Raw genomic sequence first — 26,466 nt, forward strand, 5'->3', positions numbered from 1 at the left:
GTTAGCAGAAAATGCAAGGGTGCAAACACCTTTCCAAGTGCTGCCTACTCTAATCCCATTCCAGCCTCAGTGGGAAGCCACTGTTAAGCTGCGTGTGCTTAGTTGCATGACAGCATTCACAAATCTTAGATATGAACAATTATTATCAGCATTGTACTGACCGTGATTTGCCTTTTTTTTTGTCTTTCTACCTCAATTTCTTTTCAAACCATCAGCCACTTCAGTGTTGGAAGTCTCCATACCACTGAAGCTATTTACCATTATGTTAACTGTAATCTAAAGTTAAGCATAATTTATGTGTGTAAATTTATAGGTATTATCTTTTTCTTCTAAGACAATTACTTTTGTTAAGAGGGATCTTCTTAAGAGACTATGGTCCATTTACAATCAATCCATTTTGCTAATCTCTAAAAATATCTAAGGTAACAGTATTCAATTTATAGCAGTCCTTTCTCTCTGCAGGCCAAATACAAAGGTTCTTAAAATTTTCCATCCAAGTCTCCTTACAGTCCAACTAGGGAGTGGCAATAGGATGAAAGCCAAGGAATTTCCAGAAATCTTGAAGTGCTACAAAGTCACTACTGATGCAGTGCCCTGACTATTTGCTTGATGAAAGATGCAGGGCCATTCTGCCCCTAATTAGCAGATATTATCAATACCTCCCAAAAAAAGTAAAAAATTCTTGCTTGCTTACAGTGGGTAAAGAAAAAGGGTACTCACTTCCCCATTTAGGAACAAACACAACCTTTTAGCACTCTCTGACCTCAGTCTCTGGAAAAGACTATTTTAGCTACCATATTTTCTAAGTCCCTTCCTCAACTCAAGTCATTCTTCATTTAGATTATATCTGGGTTACAGTTTAAAAGATTAATAGGTCTACTGATGTGAAAATACCCTTTAAAAATATTTTTAAGTGTATAAAATCTGGAGACCAGTCCTGTGGCAGAATGTCTCCCAAAACAGGTTTAATGGGATACACAGGTGTGAAGCCCTAATGAATCCTGAACTTCATTAGCCACCACGGAAGCTCTAATGGTTTACATGTAGGAATGTAAGAATGGACATTGTAGATTTTCTTGGAGTGATTTCCTGGATTTCAAAGTGGCCAGATCACTTGCTTCAAAATAGTTATGGGAATTTATATTTGGTTGTAAAGGCATAATTTATTGTTCTATTGTATCTCCTTCAAAATCCTCAGACAAGGAATTTGTGTGAACCCTGAACTTACCCCTTAGCTTGTTCTCTTGATCTTGGATTTCTACTGCTGCTTTCTGGATTTTAAGACAACACTATTAAAAAGAAAAAAACCAAAAAACCAAATAAATCAATCTATAACTCAGGTGGAGAACATGGATAGATATTCCTGGGATGTCTTTGTGGCTTTTTCTGCTGTAATACAATAAAACAAAAAAGCATATATATACAAAAGAATACAGGACAGGCCTTCACAATGGAAGTAATGCAACAGCTCTTCCTGTGGATGTGAAAAATCAATTGTTTCTGTGCCATGTTCAGAAAAATAATGTTAAAAAGGCTAGGCTTGTGGCTGGCTGAATAAAAATAAATGCTGTGAACATGCCACTGTCTCCTTAGTCTAGGTTCTTAGCAGTCAGAGTGCTATCCCATAAAATGCTTGCTATAAGAGATTATTTAACCTGACAGGGAAAGCATTGCACAGGCAAGTCACTACCTGGCTTCAGATGTAAATCTCAAACCTGCTACAGTATCACAAATTGCAAAAACTAGTTGAAAAGACTTTGAAAAGGGGATAGGCTTGGAAACCTTCCTGCCTGCATCTTTATACCTCTGTACATGCAGAATCAAAACAAAATCTAAACATTATACTTCATATATGTATAATTGAAGTGTGTGTATATATATATATATTTATATGTTTGTATATATCCTATATTCCACTCTTCCAAAATGCTTATCCTCTTTACAAAATACCTTGTTTGTAAGACAATACAAACCTACCCCTGTTTTAGGTCAGGAAATTCTCTAGAACAGTAGAAACTGATCCAGCCTTGAAGAATCCTGTGAACCAAAAGGAAGTCTTCTGATACTTCCCAAAAGGAGACCATGTACCAACTAATTACTCACCAACAATATCACCAATATCACCCTTCCCTCTTTTCTTGCACTCTCCACATATTTAGTGGGCTCCCATTTGAACTGATGAATTAAAGTTCCTCACTTTTTTCATCCCTCCTCCAGTCTTCTTCTCTAAGGGGGTTTTCCACTTTGGATACTGTAGTTCTTTTCCAACAAATGTAGTAGCCTCTTTCCAAATCTAGGAAAAAGCAGATGTTGGGACATTATTTCTTGAATGTGAAGTGATTGTTTAAGCGCTTTCTCCCCTTTGAATGGAAGCTGAAAACCTTACCCATTTTAGATGGGCAGAGTTATAATCACACACAAATTAAAAGCAAAGATACTTTGTTCTTTCAATTCTCTGAATGCAAAGGACCAATCCATAATCCCTAAAATGTTGTTATAAATATCACTGCAGATAAAATTATCTGGATCTAAAAGCATGAAAGAGGGCAGTCAGACATTTCACTGTCAATGTGGAAAAAAAAGTCGAATAAACTAGTTTCATAGCTGTCTTCCAAGTCCTTGGCTCAGAAGCAAGGTTGGAAACAGATTTCTGCCTCTTGCTGCTGGTGGAGATAATTTCTACAGCAGGCTCTGACTGCTTCAAGTATTTTTATTTTCTTTTTGGTGGAATTAACTTGGTAATCCTTTTTTTTAGGAAAATTTAACACAAAATTTCAACTAGGCACCTTGTCAATTACTCCTACCCTCTGTTAAAGACCGACTAAATACCAGAGAGTGGAAATTACATCCTTCCTGAAGGAAACACTTCAAACATGCACCTCACCTGGCTATTCTAGTGATATATGCTCCTTCTGGATACAACACCTTTGACAGATGTGATTACTTGGAACTGACAGATCTCTGTTAATTTGTTAGAAGCTCCCCAAAATACAGGTATGACATTCAGCAATAACTGTAGCACGATTCGAATCAGCTTTGTAACTTTATTGGCTGTGCATGGTGCATTGTGTGACTGTGCTTCAGGGTTAATCATCACCATGCCAGAAATACGCGGACAATAAATAATGCAAAGTGTATTTTCTAGAATTAATATAGACAAGACCTTCCATGTTAACCTTCCAACAAGAATTCCCATTTCTGGGGAGCAATCATTAAAGACCATGTGCTCAACAGATTCCTCAGCTATCATATATCACCTTGCATTAACCTCTGAGCAAGCTGCCTTTACAGCAATACCGTTAATAGAGGTGATGCAGATTATGCCTTTCCCTGGTCTTAAAATCGAGTCAAACACGGTTAGAAGGGAGAAAGGAGTTTTACCTCAGTATTTATTTTAAGGACCCTTAGGTGCACCATGTCCAAGTGGAATGTGTCAAAATGCACACCGCAATGCACACCCACAATAGATCGGGTATAACATTATAGGTCTTACTAATTAGCATATCTATCAAAGATTCCCCAATGAGAGGCTTGAGTAAGCCCTCCTTCCGCAGGAACCTTCCTGTGGATGGTCCTATCTCAGTTTACAAAATGTGTTCTGGAGAGGAACTTGGTGTCTGGGGCATTCTGACCCCTAACTACGAGGCTTCTAAGATGTTTAGTCTCCTAGCTTGACAAATAAGTCTAAGAATGTAGGCTAAAAAACACTAAGAATACAAAAAGCTATATAAGGTATATAAAAGAAAAGGCAAAAAATCATCATGGCATCACAGATACCTTCCCAGGGGAACTGCACCATCACCCAAGTTCCGTAGCCTAGACCATGGCACCTTCTAGGCATGGAGTTTATGGTGGTAACAGGCCAAACTTGTTCAGCAAGAACCTCTTTTATTGCTGTTGGCTGCATGTGCTGACAGTGTTGTTGCTACTGCTCATGTTCTGACTCTGTTGATTCTTCCTTCTGTGCCAAAGCCAGGGACGCTGCCTCTGGAATCCAGGACATGGAGAGGCAAAAGTGTCACAATATGTCTTAGGGTTCTTCCCTCCTGGGCAGGGATTGTGGGAGACTACTCCACTACAAGTCCTGCAGAACCACATTTCCTTAGATGTAGTTAGCCACGACCTTGGATAAGGGTGCAGTCTCTCAACACAGCTATACCAAGAGTCGAGGTTTGTTTAAATCGAGCAGTAATTACCCAGCAGACACAATACCGCAAGGCACCTTGGCATAGAACCTCTGCCTTTGTCATACCCTTGCCAGGAACATCTCTGTCCCCATCCTGAGGATGCTCATCTCCATAGTGTGAGTACTGCCACGGACAAAGGAAGAAGGTGTGATTTTGCTCCATCTCTCTTCCCTAGACAGAGGTATGTTTTCCTCAGCCATAGGCTATCTGCAGAACTTCAGGCTGTGAGCTTGGTGGCTTTGACAGGCAGCGAAAACATCTGTCAAGCTGGAGACACCTAGGACTACGGAGAAAGTGTGTCATACAGTGAGTGGACCAAAGTCCCTGCTTGTAGTGCTCCCCCACCTACTGAAGCATTAATAATACATTTTTAAGTGTCACCTGAGAGACAGTAATCCTGCATTTTCCTAGAATATCTGATAACTGTGGATCCACACCCATTTCTCCTGATTGTCACAGCAAAGAAGAAGTCAGTGAGAGAAGCTAAGTTATTTTGTTAAAAAGCTTATTTTACAAAGCCTATGGCTTTGAACAGCTGCTTAGCAAAGTATGCAGTCCACACCAGTGTCTTTAGAAGATCAACTGCCCCTAGGAAAGTTACCAGAGAAGAGGTACCTGCTTGTCTCCTTCCTAAAATGAAACCAGACTACCATGAACACCAGTTTCCAAGCAGGGGCATATAGCTCCTGGGTATGATTTCCAAAATTCTTAAAATAAGTAATATTGGAGTCTGTATCTTAGCTGCTGATTTTTTGTTTGTTTTCCTCCTCAGTCTTGTTCAGAGGATCAAGTTAATTTTTCTTGGCACTATGTTCTCCATGTTTCGAAGCATTAAGGGACAGCAAGATTTCTGCTAGCACAGGAATATGAACTCACATGGAAAAGAAACACAATCGGCAACAAAATAACACAGATTGCCTTTGAATCACCATAACTGTGGTTATTAGGCCAATGCAGCCATTCCAGTCAAATTTGGGACAGTCATTTTTGTGAAGAGACCATTTAAAATTTCAAGTAATGGCCATGAAACCAACAATTCTTTTGTGGGAGCTGCCTGATATATTGTCCAGAAGTCCTGGGCTGTTGTCAGTCACAACTGAGATGCTTTTCCTTTTAATGTTCTATCTTCTTTGGATGTCACAGTGATCCTTCCATGAGTTTTCTTGCCGAGAGCAGAAGGAAAGACTCTTGTGGTATCAGGAAAGCAATCAGTCAAGATCATTGTTATGCTGGAAGTAAGCCACCTTTTATCTCAAGACATTTCTATGTCAGTTGAAGATCCAAACACTCGCTCTATGCAGCCTCCTGAACACAGGGGAAGGATGTGTGCTGTTTGACCTCCAGGATGCAACTCCACATATCTGTCACGCCAGCATAGGAGATGGGGGAGCTAAAAACCACCACAGGATAGGCTGTTATCCTCCAGGCACATGATGTAATTTAATAGTGACCACAATATTCAAAGTGGCAGCAGCACACTTACATAAAAACAGTATTTGTTTTACTACTGTCCTACTAGGACAGCTAGCAGCAGAGATTATCTAGTGAAGCTCTGTATGACATATTATGCATGCTCAATCTAGTACAGAACTTGGTCTCTAAGAGATATGAATATACTGGAGTGAGTTCAGCGAAGGGCTGCAAAGATAATTAAGATACTGGAGCACCTGTCATACAAAGAGAGATCAAGATTGCTGGGACTGCTTAGTCTAGAGAAAAGGCTCAGGCTCAATGTGTATAAGTACCTAAAAGGAAGGTGTAAAACATAAACCCAGACTCTTAGTGGTATCCTCTGAAAGGACATGAAAAAAAGTACATTCAATTTAAACATAGTTTTCATTTATTTGTTTTTAAACAGAGTGTGAACCAACACTAGAACAGATTACCCAGAGAGGTTGTAGTGTTTCCAACCTTAGATACATAAAACTTAACTGAACACAATTTTCTCCTTTCCAATGATTCTGTGACATAGTAAAATCCCTTGGAGGTGTATTGCTGTGGCACAGATTATCAGGTAAAATCCTCCCATGTCACAAACATGAACCTGCTGAGAATCCCCAAATCCCACTGCCAGACTCACTGCTTCTAATTTTCCTCAGCAGAATGTGTTCACAAGGACACCAAAAATGAAAAGCTACTTGCTCTCACTAGAGCTGGAGTTTGATACTCATACTGTTCATATTCATAGCTCACTTTCCTCCTTTGCTCCAGAACTCTGCATGTCTAGTATTTCATGGTGTCTTGGTTTGAAAGACAGGTTTCTGCCAAGGAAGGCAGGAACCTCCCTTGAAATGGAAAATGCAACCCCCTTCCCTCCGAATTATTATAATTTTGAAATTAAGGGGCTTTCAGGCAAAGATCTGAGGAGCAGGAATAACAGTTCTATATTATTATATATATATTTGTGTGTATAACCAGTCAAACAAACAGCAATAACTACGGCAGTAACAGCAAACAATCACAAACCCAGTGCCAGCCTTCTCGGCTGTCAGGCTATTTCCCCTCGGGTGCAGTTCCGCTCGCAGCCGGCAGGGGCGCTGGCGGCTCCCGGTGAGCAGGGCAGGTGCGATGGTTCCCCCGCGGCTGCAGGGGGCGCTCCGGAGCGAGCTCGGGAAACACGCGGCACTGGGGGCCTGGGATCCCGGGAAGGGATGGAACAAAGGCTTCACAAACCGCTGGGCAGCCGATCCCAGTGTCTGGCCGGACCCTCAGGAACAACAGGCTGGAACGGCAGGGAGGAGCACAAATCCCGGGTGGCAGATGAGATGTATTGAACTCTGGAGCTGCAGCAGAACCCCCGGAGATCTCAGCAGGCAGGGTGTGTGGGGCTACAGAGTGGCAAAGGCTCGAAGCGCCGGCGGGGGCAGGGCGGCCGCAGCCCGGCTCCCAGCAGGGCAGGGAAGGCAGGCTTGGGATCCCAGGGTTTGCCCTGAGGCACCCCAGCAGATGGTGAAAAAGTCCTTCTTCAGTAAGGTGGGGTGTTAGGGTCCCGGTGCAACGGCCGCTCCAGCTAGCAAGCTCCACTCACAGTAGAGGGAAGGCAGCCAAAAGCAGAAGCCTGCAGCAGCAACCAACTCCCTCCACAACAGTGGCAGCTCCTCTCCCTCCGAACGCCAAGAACACCACCAGCCACCCATGGACTGTACCCAACCCCTTTTTCACAGTTCAAATCTCGTGGCATCCCCCACCCTACTTGAGAAAACCCCAGGTGAAAGAGAGTAGCCAGTTGGACCCCTGCCACTGTGGCCAGGTCTTTTGTTTTTCTTAAGCATCCAGTAATTTGTCCCCCTGGCAACATATATAGGGAAAATTCTTTGAAGAGGAAAAAAAAAAAAGGAGAACTCCTAAAACCCCAACACACAGCCAGGAGGGAAAAGTATGTTCTGTTAGTATAAAGAGGTGAGGAGTCTGAAGACACAGATACACCACATAGTTATTAGTGGTAGAATTTGTGAACAGTGCAATGTATGTATGGACTGCACATTGAGACAGTCTCTTTTTTTGACTGGTTAACTTCTGTTTCCTGAGGTGCACTGTAAAATGAGTACAAATTTTGAGGAAGAAAAGCTGCAGATCTGAGAGTGAAACAAGTCTCTTCTTCATCAGTCTGAATTCTAGCTCTCATCAACCCATCACAAAAGGTACGGTGATTTTTAACACACTTATTTTACTCAGTGTTTCTTGCTCACCAGTAGTAAAGTAGTTCTATATGAATCTTTCTCTGCTAATAAACCTCACTATTTGAACAGACAAGAGAAATGATGGTAGCTTCTAGGCCATTATTTGATGAAAAAAAGACTCCCCATTAAAAAAGTCCCCCTTTTCTCCATACTGTTTCAATTGCTGTACCAATTGCTAACAGAGTACTGTGATATGAAGTGGACTTAGCATGTACAGAAGTGACATACACATGGAGCTTCCTTTTTCTTGTTTTGGATTACAAAATGTCAAGGTAGCTTTCCAAGCATCCATTATCAATAAGGGCAATGCCTCCTCAGCATATGCTCAAAATAAATGGACAGTCCTAAGGAAAGTAAAACAAGTCTCTGTAGACACAAGGCAACCTGTCACCCAACTCAGAGAATCAAAACATTATGCTGTTACTCAAACAATGGCTGTAATGATAGCATTCACTCCAGTTCTACCAGCATCATTCCTTTCTGAAATAATCCCAAGAGAAACCCCTATTATACAACAGAATAACTTGCTTTTAGTAGTTTGTTGTCTCAGTTGACATTCAATAGCCCCCCTGGTTTGGCAGTTTCATGCTTTATAAATACAAGTTTACTCTTCTTAGGAGATGACAATTTAAAATAATTCTTAAAATACTGTAGTTAAAAGATACAGAGACTTCTGTTACAAAGTTGCAGTGGTGGCATTAGCTTTTAAAATAAATTAGGCACAAAGTAGATTAGCAGCAAATGCATAATTCACACATCCTTCCCTGTTCTTGCCCCAACATCCATTGTCATCTGTGAGTTGAGAGATCACACCTCCAAAAATTAGAAAATGTAACTTTTTTTTTTCACCAACACAGCACATATTTTTATCTCACAAAACTTTCATTTGTAAGAGTTAGAATCTGTCGTTTGAGGAAATTCTTGAACTCCTCAGCTTACCAGGGAATGGTAATGGCACCAGCAGTACAGCCCATCCTCATGGTTCACTGAATGGCAGCAAGAAGTCAGGTCGACTAGAGGCTTTTCTGGCTACCTGCTAAATACATGTGGTTTCTTGGTCCTTTCTTCCCCCCAAAGTTGCCAATTACTAGTTTGTGATGCAGGATCACATTCAAGGCATTATAAACAGTCATAAGCAAAGCAACTAAATTCAATTAATGTATTTTCATAATGAAGTGAAAAGAAAACAAGTCACTGGATTAAAAAAAATAGTTCAGATGAAAGCTGTTGATTAAGAGCCAGCTGAAAAGCAAATTTTAAAAATCTTGTTACTATTGAGAAATGAGACACCCAAAGTTCACAGCTGCTAGGGAAGCAAACTTTTCCCACCACCACCTTTAACATTCACTTTAGAGCTGCTGGTCTCTGAATTTTGTGCTTTTTCACTCCTTCTTTGGTCGACCTTTGAAGGGATTCATGATTTCAAGGCTTCCAAAGTAGTCCAAAAGGAGAACAGTTGCTTTCACTGATAAGAAACTGTAAGGTAGGGACATTGAGGAAGAAGGTAAAAAGGAACAAACAGACATCAGAAGAGTTGTGCAGTTTTATCACAAAATTAGTTTTACCTGGCTAAAACTGGCAAAGGCAGTATACTCTTTAGAATATAGACCCACTGGTCCTCTCAAAATATCCTTTACACTCATTTGGCAGCCTGAGTTATTAGCTAGATCAGTATTCCAACCTGGCTTGCAACAGAGTCAAAATGCCCTAATGCTGGAGCAAGACACCAGATGGGTTTACAGTTGGACTCAGTGATCGTAGAGGTCTTTTCCAACCAGTAATTCTCTGAAATGCAGTTATGGAGAAGCAGGCCCAGTCTCTACAGCCCACAGTACAACTGCACCCCAGTGGAGTCAGCAAGGCACAGTTGGACTTTTCTGTCATTGTTCTGTTGCTCAAGGGTAGACTGAACCCACAGAAACAAAAAATTTTAAAAAACCCTTCAAAAAATGTACAGAACTTAATGAAAATTCACACCAGTAAGTAGAAGCCTCATTTGTACTTTTAGTCAAACACATAGCTGAAGCATCCCTGGACAGCAAAGAGAGAGGGGAAAAGACGAATAGAAGCATAACTTACCTTTTCAAAAAGCATAAAACATAAAGGATGCGTGGGATCAACAACATTTCTTGGTTCTGCCGAACAGCAGTGATTATCTTCTCAGCCACATAGTCTGCATCCAGAAGGGGAAGTACACGTGGCCACCTGAAAAAGAAAATATTTACTGCTATACAAATTGCTTTGGATTCGTATTTCATTCAAGAAAGTCTCAATTTTATAGTTATTCAACAACAACAAAAAAAAATACAAGTCCTATGAACAACAGAATCTTCATTATGTTAGAGTGAGTGGACATTGTTATTTTCTCCCTGTATGACCTCTCATAAGACAAAACCAGAGTGCTCATCTTAAGACACACCAGGCTTTTATTTGACTCCTAAACTTTGTCATTATACATGCATACTGAGCAAAGCTATGCCACCAGTTTCAGGAGGTGAATGGAGGTTTAGAAACCAGAGAGGACAAATAGAGCATTTGGCTTCTCCAGAGGAAAGGACACCAATTACGTTTCACATTTCAGCTTAAATGAATAGTAAAGTACCTAGGCCTTTTGAGTTGCCCAGTCACTGGATAGCAATGTTAACACCCATCTGCAGCCCTAAAAATAGTACAGGCAGAAAAAAGCCTGGCTCATGATTTTCATTAAGGAAATAGGGGTTTATAACATGCTAAAAATGCAACTTTCATAAAAACCTCACAAGAATTTACTCACTTGGCTTTAACACCATCAAACATTCCTGTGTTTATGACATAAGGACACACAATTGTGGTTTTAACACCAGTCTTTCTCAGAGTTCTCATCTCCATATCAATTGACTCTGCAAAACCAACTGCTGCAAATTTACTTGCACAGTAATCTGTAAAACAGAACATTAATTGCAGTTAAATATTTAAATTTAAAAATTAAACTTTACTGTCCAATACTAAACCACTTCACATCAGAATAGGAATGGTTTTCAGGATTAGGTTAAACTTTGCTTTTGATGTGATTCATTCCTTTTCTTTCCTCTCCTAAATCAACTATTGTTCTAGACTGGCAGACAGAGGGTTTCTCACGACATCCCTGCTAACACTTTTCCACTCTCTACAGAACAACATAAATGAAATTATTTTTTCATACCAGACCTTATCTTTAAATCCATGCACTCACTTCTTATGCATCAAACTCACATTTTAAAGACTCTCTAGCATGGTTTCAACTTGAAACTCAGTTTGTCGTTATTATCGCTCCCTTGGAGCTAGATTTCTGTTACTGCTATGTCACCTTATTTCATATTCCTCCCCCTTTGTATACATGTTCCAGCAATGCCTTCTGAGCTTCCTCTAAATCTAAAGTGGCCTCTTCCCTATCAGAAACCTGCAAGTAAACTTTAACAACATTGAGGTTCTCAGCTTCCAAAGTTCCATATGGCTTCTAGATCCTCTAACTGCCTTGGCAGAAAAACCTGTTTCATAGCACTGCTGAGCTTCTGGAAAACTCTTTGTAAAGAAATGCTCTATTTAAGGTCAGCTGTTTTAAAAGTCTGGCTATTTGCTTTACCTATATGGAAAGATCCAGAAACTCAAAATCAGTTTGGTTTTTTCCCCCCATGGATATTGATTGCAGAATTTAAAATCAAACTAATTATCTTAATTAATATTAACTTTAATACACTACCTGAAAGCTGACTGACTCCACACAGTCCTGCAGAGCTTGCTATGCTAACCAAGTGTCCATGGTTAGCAGCAATCATTGCTGGGAGGAAGGCTTTGTAAGTCTGCAAAGTAAATCAGTGTTGCAATGTAAAATTTTACCAAGTAAGATACATGCCAAAATATTTTGAAGGTGTTTGTTGGTTCTAGAGAAATTCTCCCTACAATTTAAATAAGCTTTCCCCCTTCCATTATGGAAAGGATGTGTGTGTGTGTGTATGTGGAGCTTGTTGTTTGAATTCTAACCTTCAAGTATTTAAATTTCCCAACCCCAGCAGTATTACCAAACACAGAGGGTAGCTTGATGAGAGCTAAATACAGAACTGCAGCTAGTCATGAAGTTTCTTTCAAATGAGAATTAAGTGTTCACTGCAAATTTTGTAAAACGGCAAAGATTTTAATTTCACATTTTCCTTCTATTAAATTCATTAAATCTTTGTGATTAAATTTATTTCTAAATAAACTGAAACATGATTGAATATTTTCTTTACAATTCTTTATGACAGAAACACCATATAGGTGACCTGCCTTTGCTGGAAGGAAGAAAAAGCACACCAGGTTACTCACTCTGGACAAAAGCTCCACTTATTATTACGAGCATTATCAGAACACGTGGTATTTTTACTGAAATTATCACAACCACAGAACAACTAGAACACTAACAGAACAGAAGAACTGAAGTAGAATTGAACACTTCTCTGTTACTAGGGGCAGCAATTACTAGGGTGGGCCTGCTTCATGTCAATTAATAATGAGATCATAACAAATGACTAGCCTCAGAATTTAGCAGATGGTAGACTTCAGTCCTTAAGAGCATTTCTAAATGTGAAGTGCATCCACCTGCCTACACTAGAGCTTCCCAAAGGATCCATTCTGCCACACTTTTTAAAAAATTTTACAGACTCCAGAGCAAAGTAAGTAATTTCTTGTATCATTTTTGACTGAACCTCCAAAGAGCTCTATATCCTTGCATCCTTTCCTGAGCTCCAAAAGGCAAAATTAACACTGAAAACATGTTAAAAGGATGTCTTAGTATGTATATGCAAAATACAGGTATTACCCAGAAGTGTGCCATTGTGTTCACTTCCATAGTTTTTTCTACAAGTGAATCTGGAGAATCAAGAAATCTCTTCCCAATTACAATACCAGCGTTGTTGATCAGGATGCTAACATCTCCAACTTCTTTTTTAACCTAAACCAAACAATATCAAGATAGTGTGCAATAAATACAAAACATTCTTTCCAAGTATTATATATGAAAACTTAGCAAACAGAAATACTACACATTTAAGTAAGTTGAACTTGTGCTTTTTATGGATCCAAACACCTCAGGTTCTTGCAGTCTCACCTGATGCCTTTTTAAAGGTGAGCTCTCAAATGGATTTTCTTCAGATATGTGGAGCCCAACAGCTCCACACAAGCTTCTGCTGTCAGCACCTCTGTTTCTGGGGACAACTATTCCAGATAAGTCTCTAATGCAGAAAGATTAACTAATGCAACAAGTATTCTGCTACAGTAAACCCATCTTAAAACTAAAGAGCAATTCTGGACTAGAATCTGGTACACTCTACCCCAGAAATTAAGTTGGCTAAAAAATAATGCCTATATACTTAATTCAGTAAGAGGAAGTATAGTTCTCCTTTTAGCTCCAGACTGAGAACATTCATGAACAAACTCATTTGAGAGAATGACTATGGACCAGCTGATAGCAAGATATTGTGACAGCTCGCCAAAGGAGAATGAAAATATCTAATATATAATTTGAAGTACAGTTCACTGATCTGAGCTGTCTGGGAAAAATGAAGTGGGTATAACAGTAAAGAATTAAAGGGTAATTTATCACCTGTACTTTATTCTAGCTTAACTTCCTCATCTTCCTCAAACTTCATTTTTCATGTCCATTTTTGTTAACTAAGCTTTAGGAGTTGGGTACTTTTGGAACAGGGACATTAGAAACACATTTTAAGCTATAGCTCTTGATAGCCAAAAGGTTGTTCTTCATTCTGTTGGTACAGAAAGAAAAAAGAATCTAATAATGCAGAGCCTTTGGGTTTTCATCCTACCAAAGTGATGTCATTTTGGCTTTAAGACTGTTTTACAGGGAGCAAAGTTTTCAAACACATTCTGCCCTGCCAGCATAAATTTAGTTCACCATAGTCTTGCAAAACTCCAAGTCTGCATAAAGCTGAATCACTGGAAGGGGAAAAAACAGGACCTGGAGCCATGCTGTCTTATCTTGCAAAGGCTGATGCTGAACACTAGGAACCGAAGTCTGCTACGATGCACTAAGTAAACAGTGGCACCAAGCAGTCATACTAATATTAAAGTCTTTTTGTAACTGATAAGATTGGATGATTCTACATCATCAGCAGGACATGACATTTCTGAAGTAATGGTAGTAGGGTATTTTCTTCTATATGGATCAGCATGAGGATTTTTAGTGAATCTGACAGTTGCTGAACTGCTGACAGAAGGTTGTGAGAAACCATGCACTGGACCCTACTACAACTTCTTTGTTCCTGCCTAGTTCTGCTTGCATCATCCTGAATCCATGTCACACAGATCTATGCCCTGTTCTCTTTTTCAAATTTGGCCAGATGGCTCAGCCACTGCTTTTCTCCATGGGCCCAGAGTGCTAGCCCTCAAAACTAAAAGTTAATTTTCATCTTCTTCATTCCAGTGTCCTTCACACTACAATACTCCTCCCCAGTTCAGCAGGAAGCACAGCTACAAGCCTGTGGAGAGAAGTGAAACTTCTCTGCAAGGACAGCAGATGCCCAGTTCAGCTGGTGTAACAGAGCCGCAAGGGGGGCCAAGGCTGATCAGCATTACTGGAATACAAAACCAATAGCCTCTAACAAGCTGCAATTCATGCACAAGCTTCACATATCAGAAAGCTTGTGATAGTCATTTTTGCACAAGTAGAAAAAGGCAGAAGGCTTCTTAAAGAGCACCAAAACATTATTTCAGCCAGCAGATGTTCCTGAAGACAGCTGAACTTTAAAAAAAAAAAAATCATGCCCAGGCAAACACTCACTGTGGAAACCCTTTAGTTCAACAGTTAAGTATAGCAAATTTTAAGTGAATGATAACAGGTTGTTACACTGGAAACTGTTTAACGATTTCAGCTTTCGGCAATGCTGCTAGTCTGCCCAAATTATCTAACCACATGCTATGTTTACAAAGCTCTTCAGAAATGAAAGAAAGAAATATTTAAGACCTCAAGATACATTTATTAATCCAGATAAAGTAAGTCTGCAAAAATCTCTTCACAGTAATGGAATTATTTGAAAATTGCCTAAGCAGATAATCCTTTTTACAATGTATGGTCTTTAGGGCTTACTTTTGGTACAAGGCTGCCAGAACTTGAAATACTGCTTTAGCTTCAATGAATCAATTTTCCGCACTTCATGATTAAGTGCCTGCTTAATTGAATAAATGAATGAGAAGCTACCCAGTTAAAATGAGCTACTGGAAAAGAAAGCCAGCTCTTTTTATTTTTTAAGGAATAGAGATACACAAGTCAACTCTAAAAATCAGAATTCTTGAAATAGATAGGAAGCACAATACATTCAGAATGAATTAACTTTAATCTCTTGCTTTGAATCCACTAGAAAACTCAATCATGCATCTTACACCCACACATGCGCTCATCTTAGAATAGTGTGAAAGCCACAAATAAGATACTTTACCTGGTCAGCTACTCTGTAGACATCCTGTCTTTTGCTACAATCACAGATGTAAGAGTGTACTCTTCCTGCTCCATTTTCTTTGGCCAGTCTAAGTGTGTAGTTGAGCCCCTCTTGATTAATATCCCAGAGGACCAGCGTGGCTCCAAGGCTGGCAAACTTTACTGCTAAGAGTCTTCCAATGCCACTTCCTGCTCCTGTTATTAATACTATTTCACCACTAACATTCTTCTTCCGTTTAGGCACAACCAAGAACACCAGTGACTCCAGTAAGTAATAAACAAGAAGTACAATGACTTTTAATGTTTCCAGGAAGAAGTTCATCTTCAGGCTATTTCTTCAGCTACCTGATAAAAAACCCAAAACATTTGCCAGATAGGGTAAACCATAGAGAAAATGCAAACATCAACGTTGCAAAAACATTTTCAGATTCATTCTAATTATTTTCTCTACCTTGCTTTTGAGTGTTGTTTAAAAAAAAAAAATAGGCTTACACCTGCATATCTAATAGATTTGTCCTGTTTCTGTCTCATCTTCAGGTTGCTTCTACTTTCCTCCAGGATGCAGTACACAATTCATTTACCATTCAGCAGCAGTAGGAAACACCTGCCCTTACCTGCTTTAGAAATTCCCCATCCCTCATGTCATGAGTTTCATTCTCTGCTCTGACAGAATGTGGACACAAATCTAAAATAAATAAATACATACTCATACTAAAAGTGTGCCCATTGAGCATCTTAAACAGAAATGCATGACAACTACAAATCAAAACTTATGGCTTGATCAAAGAACTTTAGTGCTCACAAACTAGTACTATATGTCAGGAAAAATTCTGCTTTTAGGACTACAATTTTTTTTGCTTTGTAGGCACTCCTTGTCACCATGAAATCATATGCAGAACAAGTCACAGTCCCAATTGTGCTGAGAAAACATTAGCATAAGGAGCTTCAGAAGACAATATGCTTATAAATCTCCAAAGCATACTAGGTAAATAACTGTCACTACTGACTTTTCAGCTACCTGTCCTACTATTTTATTGAGGAGAGCCTGCTTTTGCAGCTGAACACACTTTAAGAACACACTGCAAAGCTGTTGAGTTTCTTCTCTTCACCTCCCTGCATTAATGTCATAGGCTTGAATCATACCATCTCAGGTATGTGTTTAACCTCACAGTCTGTACACATCCCAGTAATGCTGACACCAAGCAGGCCTTGAAGTCCTTGGAGGAATGTTATTTTATTTTCCATTACAAAAAGTTGTGCAAGAAATTAATCCTTGGTCAAAACAGGTTTTAATCTTTGACTAACAATATTATGAAGCAATAATGTCTTCTTTCTCAGGTAAAGGTAGAGCACTTTGGCACTTACACTTCAACCTTTAGCACTACGTGCCCAGTCTGATTACATCTCTTAGCTAATTTTGCTATCTATGTGTATAGGTAATCATGTTTGACAAGTGCCAGGAGATAAGTCACTTAGGTCTCTGCTACTCTGAGCAAAGTTCATGAAATTTAGCATGTGAACATACATGTGTTACCATGAGTCTCAGGTTTTCTACATGGGAAACTAGGCCGGTCTTGAAATGAAATAGGCCCCTGCTAGAGCAGAGCTAGTTATTTCAGAAAGTTTTCTGGCAGAAACATTGGGACATCTTAAAACTGTTCTGATAACAGAAAAACATTTGTCAAAGACATAGTGGGTAGGAAAACAAATTCCTTCTGGCAAAGTCATGGGGTGAATGCTTTCTATTGAGTACTTTCTATTCTTCATTCTCATTAAAATGTGACAAAAAGTGCACAGAGGCAGTAACATCAATAAGTAATGAAACAAATATCAAAATAGCATTGGAACATTTTCCCAGAGTCAATATTGGCACTTCCTGCAATAGGCTCTCATATCTATAGAGCTATTACAGTTTTAAGCAAAAATAGAGTTATAAAGGAAAAATGTTATTAAATTTCATGTACAATCTTTGTTGAGTCTAAAACAGAAGCAAAAAGTCTTTAAAATAAATGCAGTTACTGAATTTAACTTGATTGCACTAATTTAACGCACTTAACATAAAATCCTCCATTTGCATGAAAGAGGACTGGTATCTCTGGCATAGATAAGGATGTTAAAGTTAATCCCTATGGAAAACCAAGTGAGGCAATTGCCTTCAGAGGCAACACACAACTTGACCTAAACCCAGTTAAAAATTTGTGCCAGTAATTCTTTAAGTAAAACATTCATATATTAGGTTTGTATAGGTCACAGGCACATTAGATCTTGCAGAAAAGTAGGACTTTCACGTCATGAAGTAGAGTTGTTTATGCATACAGACCACAGGAGACTTCCTGTTTTAAGACCAACTCTGCATCCTTCAATAAGATGCTTAATTTCCACGGACACATCTCCCCCCTAACCCAAATCTGACTGGGCCTCCGTTCTCACCCAATGCATTAGCATTGCTAATTACACCAGCTACTGTAGTCAAGCATATCCATACAATCAAATTTGCCACTCACTTGGCTGATTTTGGCTTCTCAACTAAAGTGAGCAGGGATGTATTTACAAGTGAATTAACTGAGGGGATCTTTGGTACGTCTAAGATCTCAGATCACTTCTGATGCCTTGTATTGTTTTTTAGTATGCCTACATCCACACAGACATAAGTGTGGAGGGCTTTTATGCAGAAGAGAAGTATGGACGTTCTACATTCTCTTATCAGACAAATTTCAAGTGCAGATAACTTTGCCAGCAAAGGCTTGTTGGTACCGGTGCCAACACTCACCGCCGACAGGCTCTTGCAGGCCTGACAGGCTCCTAAAGAATATCACTGCTCACGAATCACAAGGGCAGGACGGAGGCTGGCAGCTGAGCGGCACACCACCTCTGCTAGTCGAAGAACTAAAGGCTGATCATGCAATCACCCGAGCAGGGTGTGGCAAGGATTACTTTTTCTCACTATATCGGGAGAGTTGTGATCCCACAAAAACACAGCAGTCCTGTAGCCAAGGCTGTTCAAGGGCTGAGGCGTAGCACTATTTTCCTCAGTCCCCGGAGGATGCTGGATAACCTTATTCTCACTTGGCACAGCGCACCTACCAACCCAGCCAGCATCATCAGAACCCCCAAGAGCAGCGTTCCGCTGCAGTGACCGCCTCACCACTCGCCTCAGGCCGCCTCCCCGACCCGCGCCGCTGCGCCGCAGCGCCCGGCTGCCCACGGCCCTCGATCCACCCGCCGAGCGCCCGCACACCCTGTCCCGTCCCACAGCGCCCCAGCACCGGGGCTACCTCCGCCTCCCGGCGCGGCGCAGCAGCTCTGGGACGAGCAAGCGAGAGCGGTGCGAAGAAAACAAGAAGCACAGCGGGGCGGAGCGGAACGGAACAGCCCTGCTTTTATCGGTCAACCCGCCCCCGCGCGGGGCTGACCGGATGCCCAGGGGCGGCACCGCTCGGCACGGCTCGGCTCGGCACGGCACGGCACGGCACGGCACGGGCTCCGCGGGGCCAGAACGCCAGGCGCTCCGCCCGGGGCTGCCGGCCGCCGGGATGGGGTTCAGCCGGGCGGGGGGAGCGGGCCCGGCACAGAGCTGCCAGCACGGAGCTGCGGGGCCGCCCCCGGGAAGGAGAGATGCGGCCCCGAGTGGTGGTGAGGACGCTTAGCCTCCGCGGCTCTTTGCTGAGGCCGGAGTAGGGTAAAAAGCTCAAAGGACGGAGCAGTTTGTTGGGCGGAGGCCCTCGGGACAACTCCCCCGCATTTTCCCTGTTTGGTGTTTGTTTTGGTTTGGGCTTTTCTTTGTTTTGTTTTGGTTTGGTTTTTTTGTTTTAAAGTATTTGTACGCATGGGGTAGTAATCACTCCATGCTGAGACCTGTACCTAAAGGCGTGGTTGATGTAAAGACGTCACCTTGATGCCTTGGGTTTTAACTTTTATATTTTTTCGAATCCTGTACTGCTTACTGTGTAACTGAAGTTTCTTGTAGCCTGTTAATTTCTGCTCTCTTGTGCTAGGCAGACATAACAAAGCCTCTCCAGGCCTGCTCTTCAAGGACACCTAGACCGTCCTAGGCCCAAAAAGTATAAACCAAAAGCCTCCAAAGGGGGACAAGCTTTGGGAAATCACATAATTCACTGAAGCTTTAATTAGAGAATTAACCCTGATATGCAAATGAACCAAACTTATAAAAGCGTGAAGAACTCGTGACCTGCCATCCATCTTGGGGTCCATTTTGGAAGTAGCCTCTGGACTCCCCAGGGTGTACCTTTGAAGGCACTTCAAATAAATACCTACTTTTATTCCCGTATTCTTGTCTAGTCTCTGTTTTTTAGGTGGCCACTTCAGGCATCAATCTGGCCTGTGTGAAGCAATGCTGCATGGAAGGGGTTTCACTGGGGTGAGCATGACCCTTTCAGGGTGGCATCCTTTTGAGGGAATGAATGACACTTCAGCCTAAAAAATATGTTCTGGCTGTAGTCAGACTAGAGTCTTGGGTTTGCTAATTCAGTGAAATGCTCTGCATTCACTGCTATCTATACATAAATCCCCCTTAGGGCAGCATTGCTTTAGAGTTTTTTTTAACCACATGCTCATCCTTAGGCAGCAGAACTCTGAAACTGTAAGGTGCTGAATATTCACAACTTTGGACAGTTTGTATGAGGAGAGAATGCTTAGTACCACCAGAAAAAGTATGACTGAAGGCATTTGCTTTGCAAATCATTATAATGATTGTTAATATGCTAGCTTTCCAGTATTATTGTATTAAAGTAGTACATTCAGGAGGCTAATGATAGCCAAACAGTGACACTGGCTGCTGCTTTCTTTTTGTGGATTGTATTGTTTAAAGTGGCTCGCTTAAAACAAGAAAGTGTAAAAAACCCACGCCATTTATTTAATTTTAAAAAGGTTTAAATATGTGTGTTGCACTAATACTTGGAAATTAATAGCATTTAACATTGAAAGTGACCTTATGATTGGAGTTGGAGGCTAGAAGGTGGGAGACACATCCCCTTTCCCCACCTTGTATGAAGATTACCTGCATGTAAGAAACTTGCTGAATAAAACTTGTTGAAACAAAACTCACCACGTAACTTCACTTTACTAGTCTACATTATGAAAGACTAAAATTAGTTTGTAGAGAAACCATTTTTAAGACTGTCAGATTAGCATCTTTTACAGTCTTGTGTCAGAGAAGACACAAGTGGAATCATTACTCTTGATTCTAGTCTAGAAATGGAACTACTCTAATTTGTATCAGATGAGGATGCCTCCCTCTTGCCACATATTACTTTTGGACTGATTTGTGAGTGCTGTCAGAATTCCAGGAGTGTAGGACTGGAACTGGTGTTGTTTGTTTGTTTCGTGTAACATCCTGCTGGATGTCTTCAAAGGAACCCAAGGTCATTCAAGTCATAAGAACATGTTTGAAGAATGTTGTAAGTGCTGTCACTTCTGCTTGTCTGTAGTACTTGTGCTGTGTAAGTGTACTGCTAGTCTGTAGCCTTTTTTACTGAGGGCTATATTGTATTTTGGTGTACCTTAACTTCAAGAAAACACTTGGCATCTGTTCTTGGGTAGATACTGGCGCCTCTTCTGCAACAGTGTACCCAGTAGCACACTAGAGTGCTATTTATACTTCATGTGAATCTGTGGTAGATGTTTTATTACATTCACCTGATTTCATCACCATTTAATCTTGATTATAGATGTGTCATAAGAAGCATGAATAAAGCAAATAGAGAGTAAAGGTTGGTCTAAGCTGGATAAATGCAATTGCATGTTGATTAGGATAGTCATCCTTACTTTAGATTAAAAAAACCAAACAAGAATATCCTGTCATGCTGTTGCAGCCATATTCTCTTAAAGGCTCTCATATTATTTCTTTTTCTATCAGAACACTCAAAATGCAATAAATATTTTTATATTAAAGCATCAGTTATCCCCCATATACCCCAGCTGTTGAAGAAGAATAGTGTAATATGCTTGTAAACAGCCTGATCTTTTCTACTTTCTTTGAATGCTTACTGTAGAATCCTAAAATGACCTCACTGTGCTCTTCAACATCCTCACAAGGGGAAGTGGAGGGGCAGGTACTGACCTCTTTGCTCTCATCAGGATTCAAGGAAACAGCATGAATCTGAGTCAGGAGAGTTTTAGGTTGGATCTCAGGAAAAGGTTTTCACCCACAGGGTGGTTGAACACTAGAACAGGCTCCCCAGGGAAGTGGTCACAGCCCCAAGCCTGACAAAGTTCAAGAAGTGTTTGGACAATGCTCTCAGGCCCATGGCGTGACTCTTGATGTGTCCTGAGCAGGGCCAAGAGTAGGACTTGGTGATCCTGATGGGTCCCTTCCAAATCAGTCTATCCTATAATTCTATGGTAAGTTTTCACTGGCAGTGTCAGCTGCTTTAACAATTGTAGGCATGTCACTGCAATTGCAGCCTACCCAAACTTGTCCTTAGTCACACATTGCAACTGCTAAGAGAGGAGTAGATCTTCACAGAAACCCTAGTGCCTTGTTAATAGAACTCAGATGTATCCTGCATTGACTCTGAAGGAAACTGGGCAAGCGCCACTTAGCCAGAGTTCTTCAAAATTGACTCTTCTTTTTTATTCCTGCAGAAGAAAAACAGCTGGGGCAAAGGAGATTCCAGTCAAGAGGAAGGATCATCATCCTGAACACAGAAGACTAAGTGACATTCTGAATTTTCATTTACTATGTGCATTTCCTTTGAGTGATATTTGCCATCTAGAGGTTTACTGAATTCTAGTTCCCTCTATTAGCAGATTTGAAAATACAGGAATTGTAGAAGCGGCAAACTATTACCCACTGGTGCCCCATTCACTTCATCTGGGAAAAGTGCCAAGCCCTGTTCAGTGAGGGTGAGGGGGTGCTTTGTGCTGCATTAACATCTGTTCAAAGTATTTACGAACTACACAGCAAATATAACCAGCAGCTCGGTGCACTGATTAACATCTGCAAACCAAATCAAGAGAGGGACAAATTCTCATTGGAAGAGGAATACACCAGCACTAAGTATCATCATGACTTAGCCACTGGATGCTCAGGTCCCATAGTTCACTGCCTGTTAAGATGTGTTTACGATGCCAGGACCTGATAGATTGTTTTTCATTCCTCGAGCATTTTCGGCAGTGGAGTGAACCTCATCTGAATGGATAAGTAAAGACCTGCAAGAAAATATTTTGATATGGGCCAGCTCTGTGATGAAATTTGTCATATGTTCACACAGTGAAGAGGATTGTGTGGCAAGAGGAGTGAAAGCTTACAAAACAAGACTAACTTAATTGGGGCTCCCATGCGATGAGAAATTGTGGTTGGCTGCTCTTGCCTCTAACCTTGGCAACAGGTAGTATTATACACATGGGTGTGTGTGAAATTATGTTCCTTACCCATACAGGAATGCCTGTTATATCAGTCCAGTAATCAGGCAGTGTTAGCTGAGCTTCTATCTGCCTCCAGAGTTAACCCACTTAATTCAGAATAGTGAGATGAATGAAAAAAAAAGGGTGCATTCTAGTGTGATGCAGAAATGTTACAGCATATGCTCAAATATTGAGTATGTGTCCAAGAGCTGTTATAAATCAGCTTTGTTTAGCAGTGTGTGTTTTCTGATCCTGCACTAGGATTTTATTTGCCAATGCATAAGCTGTAACTTTGATGCACAATGAAAACAGATAGTCAGTTGGCTGCTACAATCAGCTGCAAAGAGACTGCTGCTATGTAGCTGTTTGCAAGGCTTTAATTAATTAATTGAATTTATAGGAAAGCAATGGGTTGGAGAGTGTGTTCTAGTAGGTGTAAGCAGGGATTGGAGGAGAACATGGAATGGAAAAAGCAGGGTATAACCAAAGAACTAATTTAAAGCTCCATGTGCTGGAGGGAAGACTCCCAAGTGTGGCAGTCATGAATATCTCATCTGGACTTGCAGATCTGTGCCCTGATGGAAAGCCAGGGAAGCATTACATGCAGGTAGGGGCTACAAGTGAAGAGAAATGATAGAGGGAGAAGGAAACCAATAATGATTCTGTGCCAGACCTAATAGTAATTTCTCTGCTTTTCCTTCTTTTCAAATTCTGTTGCTTTTTGTTTTGTTTTAGATGTTAAACAGCCTGAGGAGAGTGAGGTGCAGAATTTCTAGTGTATTCTAATGCACTCTGTAATGTGTGGCCACTAATTGTCTGAGTGTTCATCTTTATTCCATACTTGAGTTACCATTAGAAAAAAAAAAAAGGAAACGTCCTTTGCTCCTCTGTCTGTTACTTTGTTTTTTATAGGCCTAAAGGAGATGGGAGTTTCCAGCTCTGCACCATACTTTCTAGGGTATCAGCTGATGTGATTATTAAGTATCAGGACTTTTGCCTATCCTCATGTAAGTGCTTCTCAATAAGACAGAAAATACCCTCTGTCCCTCAGTGAAACTTTGTGAATGCCAGAATATACTTGCATTTCTTGTGATGGTTGATTTTGGCTTGCTGTGTATTTCTCAAAAGTTGAGATAAGGTTGCTAATGTCTGTGAGGAAAATAAAAGCTGATACATTCCTCTGCATTGCTGGCCTGCAAATTGGAGAAAAGTGCTATGAAGGGAAAAATTGATGATATTTTTATGCAAACTTTTATGTCCATGATATCATACTCAGCTGCCAGCTGCAATGAAATTAACCCTTGAGTCTCTGCTATATGCAAAATCACAGCATGGTTTTGCTTTTGGATTTTAACTTGCTTTTTTCTCTACAATTTCTAAGTTACTAGGGTCTTCAGCTGCAGAGGAAATTCACACATAAACATTTTGGTGAAACTATTTTCTCAGAGAACATAAAAATTCATCAGCATTGAGCATGAAGGGTTTACAGGAGTGTACTGGCCTGGACAAGGCTTTGCTGTGTTCCTCCGGTTACTTCAAAAGAGACTCAAACGTACTTTCTGAGTGATCCAGCTGATTTCTGAGGGACCAGAGATTAAATCACCTCTGCTTTGCCAGGTTTGATACAAACTTGAACATCACTCTCCCTCATCTGCAAATCTGGATTTCTATGGTCCACTTAATAGTCCACGTAACATTTAAGTTGAACAACTCCCCAAAAGAAGCTAAGAGTGTACAGGCCTGATTTCCACACAGTGGTTCTGGCTGTGCCTCAGTGCTACACACTTATGCTGCATGGTACACATAACACAACATGCAGTGCAAACTGCTGTTTTCATCATGTAAGATTCTGATCTAAACTAGGGAGATGATTTGTGTTCAGGACTTTGAGGTCTTGAGTACTAATGAGTCTATTGACCTATGCAGTACTCTGTAGGTTAGAAAGTTAGAGTATAAGGAAAAACACATTTCAAATCTAAAAGCAGGTGCAAAAATCCTGTCCAGCTCTTTTACTCACACTTCTCAACCCTTAGAAAAGTTGTACTACATTTTGTTGTATATTTATTATTATATTTACACTTTGATGATTTTATTACATCCGTTTCCCTACATTTGTTTGAAATGCATCCAATGCATTTGTTAATACATTTTCCCTACAATAAACTGTTGTATCTTTCAGTATTATATATAAGGTTCTTATTTTAAAATTCACTGTTGTCCCATTTCAGCTCTGATTGTAATGCCTCTAGCTGGCTATTGATAGACAAAATGGAGCATCATGTTGGTTGGTGGCAAAGGGCCGATGCATGTGATACCACAGCAGCACAAAGTGGTATGATGAAAAAGTCTCGAGGAAGTTTGTGAAGAAAGGAACCTGTCCAGGAGATCTTCACTCTCAGCTAACCCTAAGGAAAAAATCTATCACTGCTTTTGTAGTCCTTTATCTTTCACTGTATTTTATACTAGAAACCGAGAAACTAAATTAAAATTTTTTCTCCACAGTTGACTTTGAATAGATTTTGGAGGTTTTGATTTTGTGATTTTTTTTTTCCCAAAGACATCACTTGCTAAGTGTGGAACCTCACCCACAGAAATCCTATGAAATCATCTCAGTATTACAGAGACAGAACTTTTCCCCCATTTTTGTTCCATTTGAATGCAGGATATTATCTTAGTACTCACTGTGTTTCTTGTCATCTATCTGAATATAAAGTAAGTCCCTTATATTTTCTGAAAGGTCTGTATTTCTCACTATTGCTCACCTAATTTTTGAAATATTTTTCTGCACTAGACTTGAAATCTGTAACATGTTAATTCCATAGCTGAAAGCCAAAGAAAGCCATTTATAAAATACTTCACTGTTGCCCATTTAACTTCCTGTGGTTGAAGGAGAGTTCCACCAACCTTATCTTCCTCAGCCCCTTCCTGCTCCCTGAAAATTACACTTGGAGAAAACAAGACCACAAGACTACCTAGTTTTAGAATGGATTTTGTTTCAAAATCAGTCAGGCTGACAACTGGTTGCTTTTTAAACCCACATCAATGGTCTTTGAAGTAGGGAAAGAGTTTGGAAAGCATTGGGAAGTATATTAGAATAACATGCAAAGTGACATACTAGTTTTTCAGGGAAGAAAGGATAAGCAAATATAAAGCAATAATCACACCACAATGAATCCATCATGCATTCACATCTTCCATGCTGAGTGAGAACTAATTCCCCTGCTTTCTACTCCCATCTCAGAAAAGATCTAGAACAACTTGGAGGTATGCGGAAGAGTGACAAGCTGTCACACTGTGCAATAGCTTTTGCCTAAGAGGCATTTCAACAGCTTGGAAAAACTGAGAGGGGAGAGGTGTGATAGAGGAATGTAACATCTTCAGTGTTGTGGATGAAGTGAATGATTATTCAGTTTCTCACAATAAACAAGTGGGTGATAACAAGTGACTGTCATTCTCAAGATGTAAATGAAAGAAAAGAAATTGTCCTTTCCCTCTGCACCCTTAGTCCTGGAAATCAGACTGATTTTCATGGTGAAAATTGTAATTATTTTATGCAAGTTGTTAATAAAACAAATGCATACACAAGAAAAATGTATTAAAACCCAGTGTTTTAAGTGATTGCCTACTAGAAGTCCCATTTCAACAGTCTTTTATGCATGTATGTAATAAGTATTGGACACTTTGCAAAGTGATTGTGGAGAATGGACTTATTGCTCAGAGCAGCAGTTTAAAGAAAGAAGTGTTTAATTTCAGAAGGCTAAAGTACACAGCTGATCTGACACGACTGACA

At 40.4% G+C, this 26,466-nt stretch overlaps 2 protein-coding genes and 1 long non-coding RNA gene across 3 annotated transcripts; 1 reads left to right on the forward strand and 2 right to left on the reverse strand.

Moving 5' to 3' along the window:
* Positions 1–264: 264 nt before the first annotated feature.
* Positions 265–5,538, reverse strand: LOC125317362. Its single transcript, XR_007200033.1, has 3 exons — positions 3,778–5,538; positions 2,104–2,293; positions 265–1,289 (listed from the first exon to the last, which is right to left on the reverse strand). It is a non-coding gene; the product is annotated as an uncharacterized LOC125317362 (long non-coding RNA).
* Positions 5,539–8,087: 2,549 nt separating this feature from the next.
* On the reverse strand, positions 8,088–18,670 carry SDR16C5 (short chain dehydrogenase/reductase family 16C member 5). The gene is made up of 7 exons (XM_048287136.1): positions 18,587–18,670; positions 15,313–15,656; positions 12,681–12,812; positions 11,586–11,685; positions 10,641–10,785; positions 9,947–10,072; positions 8,088–9,343 (listed from the first exon to the last, which is right to left on the reverse strand). Exons 2-7 carry the CDS (start codon positions 15,631–15,633, stop codon positions 9,250–9,252), a joined length of 918 nt encoding a protein of 305 aa, XP_048143093.1. The 5' UTR covers positions 15,634–15,656; positions 18,587–18,670; the 3' UTR covers positions 8,088–9,249.
* LOC125317136 (translation initiation factor IF-2-like) lies at positions 16,634–26,241 on the forward strand. Its single transcript, XM_048286812.1, has 5 exons — positions 16,634–16,649; positions 18,330–18,944; positions 19,625–19,689; positions 21,915–24,293; positions 24,905–26,241. The coding sequence occupies exons 1-4, from the start codon at positions 16,634–16,636 to the stop codon at positions 21,969–21,971; spliced, it is 753 nt and encodes a 250-aa protein (XP_048142769.1). The 3' UTR covers positions 21,972–24,293; positions 24,905–26,241.
* The last annotated feature ends 225 nt before the right edge of the window (positions 26,242–26,466 follow it).

The sequence above is a fragment of the Corvus hawaiiensis genome, chromosome 26, assembly GCF_020740725.1.
Source record: "Corvus hawaiiensis isolate bCorHaw1 chromosome 26, bCorHaw1.pri.cur, whole genome shotgun sequence".
In the NCBI taxonomy this organism is placed as follows: domain Eukaryota; kingdom Metazoa; phylum Chordata; class Aves; order Passeriformes; family Corvidae; genus Corvus; species Corvus hawaiiensis.